Here is an 8,372-nt window from a genome sequence, read left to right as displayed (position 1 = left end):
TGTGAAGTATATTGTTTTATATTAACTATGTAGTTTTTACTGCTGAATGATAACTTCCGTAAGTTCTCGAAGGCGGCGATATTCCATGTGATTTCTCGAAATTTCTTAGAAAAGCCTAGTTTTTATTTGTGTTAAACTTCCTTGTGATTTATTTCTGGATAGTTCTTTACTTGGAGAAATCTTTTTATTTGTCTGTAGATCAACAAAGTTTATTTGTATAGACATTTTTTCATTTTTTTTTGTCAGATAATTTCCAACAGGTAACAAGAAAAGTGTAAAAATGCCGGTCGGTTTTGATATTGGTAACAGTTCCTGTTTCGTTGCTGTAGCGAGACAAGGTGGTATTGAAACAATAGACAATGAATACAGTTCAAGGAATACACCGTAAGTTAATACGATTTTTGTAATTTAGAAATCTTTTGTCCAAGTGGTATTTTATTCATTAGTACATTTGTATGATCGTGCATGTTCGATATAAATTTTAGTGTGATCTGTGTCACTTGTCAGTTATGATAGTATTCAGGATAAAAAGTAATGATAAACAATCCTTTACAATTGAGCGCATAAATGAAATCAAAAATATATTACAAAGAAATATCTACAATATAATTTAAGGAGGTCTCCAGGATCCCGCATACTGTTTTGTTAAATTCCCGTATCCCGCTTACAATATGTACGTAAGCAATTCTCATATTTTTGTAATTTCCCCTATCCCGCTAGACTTCATTTCCGGTTTTCACAAAAAAAATCGGCAATCCTGCGTCACGCTGAGACCCCAATGAGACCCACATTTAAGACGACTTTCACATAGATTTCTGATGCCACAAAATTATGCATATGTTATAAAGTCACAATTACATGTAGGAGTCGGTAAAATTGATTGTTCATTGACGCCATTTACACTGTTTGACAGTGGGTCAACCGGTGCAACCCATTCTTAAAATCCAACTTGAAATTGGTTTGTATTGGAACATGTTGTTGTATAACTGTAATCTATGTTTTGACAAAAAAATCTCCATATCAATTTATTTGGATACATTTACCAGGCATGCGCCGGAAAGTAAACATCAGTACGTTGATGGTTTTCTGTAACGAAAGAAGAAGAAGATAACTTGATATAAATGTATAGTCTAACCAGTTGAGTTAGGGAAGATCTACTTTGGCTCGGTCGGTTAGAGCGCTGCTTTAAGAACCCCAGATTGAGGGTTCGAATCCCACTGGGACCATCCATGTATTTTTTACAATACTGGCTATGCAAGCAACTAATGCTTGGCAGTTTAGTTAATTTGATTGTGTCATCAGGTATGATAGACATCTTGGAATTGGCCAGAGGGTTTTCCGAGTGAAAAATTCTGGGTTGTCCAGTAGTGGACTATGAGCTGCTCTGATTGATGGTATGCAACGTGAAAAAAGAAAATGGGGAAGAGTGTTGTATAACTGCAGATATAAAGGTAGCCCAACTGGTTGAGGTAGGATAGATCTTGTTTGGCTCAGTTGGTAACAGCACTGGCTTTAGATCCTGAGATTGAGGGTTTGAATCCCGCTGGTACCATCCATGTATATTCACTATAATCACTGGTGTTAAACTTATTGTGGTAACTGCATTTACAACGATCACAACATGGCGGAAGTAGAAGTACAAAATGTAGTTAAAATCGTTTTCTGCTAATCTCTCCATGTAAAGAGTCTGTCCGTCTGGACTTGTTAGTGCTCTCAAGTGTACATTCTTGCCAGATGATTTCAGTCTTAAACATTAAAAAATAATTCTCTGACACTTCATTGTCACTTTCATTCATGTTGTTTAAAAAGGCTTAGAGTATTTTTCTGCATAGCTTTTTTTAACTTGAAACTTCTCTGGGTGTTCGTGTAGGCCTTTTCATCAACTTTTCAGTGTTTTACCTGGGATAGCCCCATGTTTCCATTTCAGCATTGAATAAGATCAAAGCCTTGATTGTTTGATTACATTGAATGATACTTATAGAATGTGTTTATTGCAAGCACATGGTCGAGCCTCGTTCTCCATTTTGTTGGTAATTAGGTATATCATGTTGACGACTGGTTCTCTTTGATTAGAACTAGAAGTAACCGAACCCATTCATAATAAAATAGGGATACCAGTAAAATGGTAACTTGTTCTCATAGATTCAATAAAATACAGGCTACAATTTTGCAAACAATCTCAGATCACTAGACCGATCGGGCAATCACCAGTGCTTCTGCACTAGTCCGAAGAGATTTATACTAGACGGGCTTCGGGCTACAGCTTAACGTCTCAGACTGAACTGCTATGTCATTTGGTCTCTGGTGGAGAGTTGTCTCATTGGCAAATATACCACATCTTCTTAATTTTATATGCTGTCTTGGCAAACTTTTGCCTTGCTCATTTTTATCAGGTTTATAAAAATTGGATGCCATGGTTAGAAAGAAAAAAACAGAGCAGCTAGGGGAATTCCTGAACATGCTATATCTGTTTAATTACACCAAATATCAATAGGAATGGTTGATTTAAACATTCAAAATCAATATGTTTACAAAAACAGTTGTATTTAGTAAAAGGCACAAATAATCAAGTTTCTCCTTGAAGGGTAAAAAATGCATATTAGTCATGGCAAGTACCATGGTAGAGAGGGTAAAAAAGGCATATCCTTGTGCATTCACCAAGGTAGTGGTGAAACTATGTAAGATATATATTAGATAAAGGAGAATACATGAAAAATTCTCAGGCTATGGAACTATCAAAACCAAAAGATGGCATACTGTCTTAAAAGAGAGGCGAAAGATACCAAAGGGACATTCAAACTCATAAGTAGAATATAAACTGACAACGCCATGACTAAAAAAGAAACAGACAAACAACAGTACACAAAACACAACATAGAAAACTAAAAGACTGAGCAACATGAATCCCACCAAAAACTGGGGGTGATCTCAGGTGCTCCGGAAGGGTAAGCAGATCCTGCACCACATGTGAACACCTGTCATGTTGCTCATGTTAGTACAAACCTGATGATATGTCTTAATTTGGTAGGTCACATTCAGGGAAAAGGGGTGGGATTGTAGTTGTGACAATTAGAACATATCCGTTGTCATCTGTGAAAAATGTTATCTAGAATATACATTGTACAAAAGATGACCACTGAAAAGGTTCCTGACTAGGGAAAGACCTACAAATCATATTTGGGTGATTGAATAGTGTAAAGTTGTTCAAATGAACTCATATATATAATTTAACAATACAAAAAAGATGTCTGAAATAATTAAAAAACTTTAAAAGATTAGTATATTTCTTCCCTACTGAGACTTAAAAAAAGGAAGGAAAGTATGCCCTTGTACGGTACTTAGTACATTTAAATGGGAAGTAAAGTGTTTCTATTTTTACTATTTTCATCAATTACTTATGTCACAATATTAAGACAAAGTGTTTTATCTCAGTTATTTTGTTTTGTTACATGTATATCAAGGCCAATGGTTTCATTTTATTGTGAATAATTATGCTAGAGAGCAGTGATACATGTGATATGAAGTCTTAAGTAAGGCCTATCTGTTGTACAGATTAGTATGATTCAATGTTGTTGTAAAATAATAAGCTCTTTAAAGTGAGTGATACATCAGGTTAATACTTGTACCTTGTTAGAAAGCAGTACCAATGTATAGAATTTATTAATATCTCAGGCTAAAATATGTGTGTTTCGGGTTCCTAGACCAGCCCTTCTTTTGAGCTATGCCCCTAAAGGTTTTATGTTGCTTCTTCCCCATAATCTTTATATCAGTTGTTGCAACACCTAACTTATTCAATCATAATCCTTGACAGAGTTGACCAAACTGTACATGTGTAATCAATATTGTCACAAGTTTATTAAATTACAAATAGTGAATTTCCTACTGAGGGATAAATGTACATATATTACCAGAACTGTACTCTTATAAAGAGACGATATTTTCCAGCTTATGTAAACAAAAAATAAGAAAATACAGACCCTATTTTCTTTGACAAAAAACATTACAGACATGATCTCATACAAAATTATGAGGGTAAAAGTACTGGTAAGATGCATGAAAGTTCAGGAGTTTGCCAGGTTATGACGATTTTTGTCGAGCCTGCGACTTTTGTCGCAGAAAGCTCGACATAGGGATAGCGATCCGGCGGCGGCTACGGCGGCGGCGGCGGCGGCGGCGGCGTTAGCTAACTTCTTAAAAGCTTTATATTTTAGAAGATGGAAGACCTGGATGCTTCATACTTTGTATATGGATGCCTCATGTTATGAAGTTTCCGTCAGTCACATGTCCAATGTCCTTGACCTCATTTTCATGGTTCAGTGACTACTTGAAAAAAAAGTTCAGATTTTTTGTAATGTTAAATTCTCTCTTATTATAAGTAATAGGATAACTATATTTGGTATGTGCGTACCTTGCAAGGTCCTCATGCCCGTCAGACAGTTTTCAATTGACCTCGACCTCATTTCATGGATCAGTGAACAAGGTTAAGTTTTCGTGGTCAAGTCCATATCTCAGATACTATAAGCAATAGGTCTAGTATATTCGGTGTATGGAAGGACTGTAAGGTGTACATGTCCAACTGGCAGGTGTCATCTGACCTTGACCTCATTTTCATGGTTCAGTGGTTATAGTTAAGTTTTTGTGTTTTGGTCTGTTTTTCTTATACTGTATGCAATAGGTCTACTATATTTGGTGTATGGAATGATTGTAAGGTGTACATGTCTAGCTGGCAGGTGTCATCTGACCTTGACCTCATTTTCATGGTTCAGTGGTCAAAGTTAAGTTTTTGAATTTTGGTCTTTCTTTCTAATACTGCATGCAATAGGTCAGCTATATTTGGTGTATGGAATGATTGTAAGGTGTACATGTCTAGCTGGCAGGTGTCATCTTACCTTGACCTCATTTTCATGGTTCAGTGGTCAAAGTTAAGTTTTTGAGTTTTGGTCTTTTTTTCTAATACTATATGCAATAGTTCAACTATATTTGGTGTATGGAAATATTTTATGATCTATATGTCAGTCACGCAGGTTTTATTTGACCTTGACCTCATTTTCAAGGTTCATTGCTCAGTGTTAAGTTTTTGTGTTTTCGTCTGTTTTTCTTAAACTATAAGCAATAGGTCAACTATATTTGTTGTATGGAAGAATTGTTAGCTGTACATGCCTGCCTAGCATGGTTCATCTGACCTTGACCTCATTTTCATGGTTCATTGGTCAATGTTTAGTTTACTTGGTTAATGTTAAGTTTATGTGACAGTTGTAATAAAGCTTTATATTAAGGACTATCAACATAATATCAATGATTAGTAAAGAAGGCGAGACATTTCAGCGTGTGCACTCTTGTTTCCCTATAGATGTATTCCTCCAAAATATTGATTTTTTCCTGACTTACGGATTTTTCCATCTTCCATACTTTCACAGATGTAGTTTACATCACATCAACATGAACTGTCTTAACACTTTACAAATACATTATAACATGTGAGTGGCATCAGCACAACATTGGTTATACACTGCATATTGAATACCTGTGCTGTAAAGGTGCGTTTACGTGGTACGATTTTCCATCCAATTTTCAATCCGATTTGATACAGTTGTCCAGGTAAATCTTGCAGGGCTCTGTTCACACAATACAACTACTATTTGATTAACAAAATGACATCCAATTTTAGTGTTCACACGATGTGATTTTAGTCGAAAGTAGGTGCACAGATAAAAATCAAATGAAAATCGAACGGAAAATCAAAATTCTAAACGCACCTTAACTGTGTGGAATGTAAAGCAATGTTGAAAGCTGAAAACTGAAGCATTTGAACAAGACACTGTTACATGAATTATTATGACTATGTATTTGATTTCTAATAATTTTATTATGCAATTATACCATTTTCAGGGCCTTTATTTCCTTCAATGAAAAGAACAGAAGCATTGGTGTTTCAGCCAAGAATCAATGTATTACAAATCTGAAAAATACAGTATCTGTTTTCAAGAGATTTATTGGTAGAAAGTTCACAGACCCATTTGTACAGAAAGAGCTCGTTGATTTTCCCAAACCTTATAAGGTAGAACAGGGAAAGAATGGAGAAATTTTAATCAAGGTACATTGTAATTTAGATACACATTTAGATTAATGGTTTACATCACCAGACAACATTTAGTCTAAAAACATGAAAAAAAAAAAAATTCTTGCATATTTTTAAGTTTGTTTTTCAACAACAAAATATTGTTGTTATTTTTTCAAAACCCATCATTTACTTTAGAAGGTCAATTGAGCTTTTGCAATCAGACTTTAATATGTTTACCCTGTTTTCATTAAAACCACCTTGTTGGTCTCATGGTAGCGTCCCTGCTCCCCCTGAGAGTGGGAGGTCCTGGGTTCAATCCCTAACCTGGGATTTCAAACCAAAGACTTTAAAATTGGTAAATTCTGCTTCTCTGCTAAGCACACAGCATTTAGGAGCAAGAGCAAAGACTTGTTAGCTTGGAGTTAGAATCATGATTGCTAGTAGGGTGACATGTCTAGTGAACTAGCATGTAAATATAAATCTGACTCACTGTAGTCTAGTACAAAGCAGGTTTAAATATGGGTTTGCTCGTTGTTGAAGACCGTAAGGTGAACTATATTGTTAACTTCTTCATCATTTGGTCTCTGGTGGAGAGTTGTCTCATTGGCAATCATACCACATCTTCTTATTTTCATATTAAAATTCATATCACTTTATCATGTTCTCATTCTGAATATGCATTTAATTTTCCTCTGGACCTTTAAACTACCATTGATCCTGTCTTCATTAAAGTAAGGGAGATAACCATATATGTATTATGATATACAGTGAAAGAGTATAGAGAAGTTCTATGTCAATGGGTTAGCTTAGAGTTTGAAAGGCCATATTTTTTTACAATCAGTCCTCTAGTGTATCTGGATTAGTTTTTCAGAAACACCCGGCCATTGACAATTTTTCATTCTTCATTTTGTCACATAGTGGCATTGTCTATATATTTTTATCTCCCTTTTATGATAGGAGGGGGCATTACGTTTTCTGAACTGTCCGTCCTGTATCCCATTTTTTGTAGGGACTTTTACCATAAAGGTGTAGTAAAAAAAACCTTAAACGAAGTTCACATGTTCATTATGTTGTGAAGTTTATACTACATGTATATGCCAAATAACGGTTTTAACCCCGTTTCACAATTCTCTTAAGATAGAAATGATATTTATTTGAAAAATTATGATTTTGACCCTGATTTCGTAGGTCACTCATTTCATGGATTATGCATATAGGATAGTGCGAGTTGGTCATGGTGTCCTATGGACACAAATTCTTTATAACGATTATTTTTGTTAAACCTTATAATGATATACCTGCTCTTCGTTTAGGTTCAGTATCTTGAAGGTGAGCAGCAGTTTACTCCAGAGCAGATGATGGCAGCTCTTTTGACGAAGTTAAAGCAGATATCAGAAGCTGGACTGAAGACTAAAGTGGTAGATGTTGTGGTATCTGTAAGTATTAGTCTATTAGATACACCCATAAGGTCAGTAGCCCAATTGGATGTATCTACTTTACACCAAGATATAATGGTCAATGCAAAATAATAGATTTAATTACTGTAGGAGGGGGGTCTTTTGGCAGTTTGACCTTATGATATGAAAAAGCATCATAAATGCAGGATATTCAATTACGCTTAATCACATCTTGGTTTAACTGAACTTATTGATAAGAAATGATAGGATATAGGGTATATATGAAGGAAAAAATTATGTCTTTAGAAGATCATCAGTAATGACTTTAAAGAAGTCGAGACGATCCCATTATTCTATAGAAATTTACATAAAACATGTATTAATGCTAGTACACAAAATATCTGAATTGAATTACAAACAATTATAAAGGCCTATTTAAACACTTTTTTCCATAACTTTTGCTCCATCATATCAGCAATTTCAAAAGAGAGGCGAAAGATACCAAAGAGACATTCAAACTTATAATCAGATAACAAACTGACAAAGCCATGGCAAAAAATGAAAAACGACCAAAAGACATACAACAGTGTGCAAAACTTCAATTCAAATTAGTAAGGTAAGGACCTCATAAACTTATCACAAATAATGATATTTGAAATGAACTTAAAACAAAAAGTTTTGTCCTATTGCATGACATACATTATACTTTAATTTTTAATTTTAGGTACCCACATTTTTCACAGATATAGAAAGAAGAGCTATGTTAAATTCATGTGAGGTAGCTGGACTGAACTGCATGAAGGTCATGAATGATTCAACAGCAGGTTAGTGTTTGTATCTCTACCTCTATCAGGTAGCTGGACTGAACTGCATGAAGGTCATGAATGATTCAACAGCAGGTTAGTGTTTGTATC

General features: G+C 34.9%; 1 protein-coding gene across 5 annotated transcripts in view; it reads left to right on the top strand.

Moving 5' to 3' along the window:
* The window catches only part of LOC127715160 (heat shock 70 kDa protein 4-like), a 61,266-nt gene that overhangs the window by 32,324 nt on the left and 20,570 nt on the right, over positions 1 to 8,372 (top strand). For 2 of the 5 annotated variants that reach the window (XM_052221189.1, XM_052221190.1), the window contains exons 2-5: positions 247 to 384; positions 5,890 to 6,094; positions 7,375 to 7,497; positions 8,183 to 8,282. In XM_052221189.1, the coding sequence (XP_052077149.1) occupies positions 281 to 384; positions 5,890 to 6,094; positions 7,375 to 7,497; positions 8,183 to 8,282 (532 nt within the window). In that variant the 5' untranslated portion in view covers positions 247 to 280. The other 3 variants (XM_052221199.1, XM_052221195.1, XM_052221191.1) reach the window with 2 other exon arrangements.

The sequence above is a fragment of the Mytilus californianus genome, unplaced genomic scaffold, assembly GCF_021869535.1.
Source record: "Mytilus californianus isolate M0D057914Y unplaced genomic scaffold, xbMytCali1.0.p SCAF_9, whole genome shotgun sequence".
In the NCBI taxonomy this organism is placed as follows: domain Eukaryota; kingdom Metazoa; phylum Mollusca; class Bivalvia; order Mytilida; family Mytilidae; genus Mytilus; species Mytilus californianus.
This window is presented reverse-complemented; position numbering and strand designations above follow the sequence as displayed.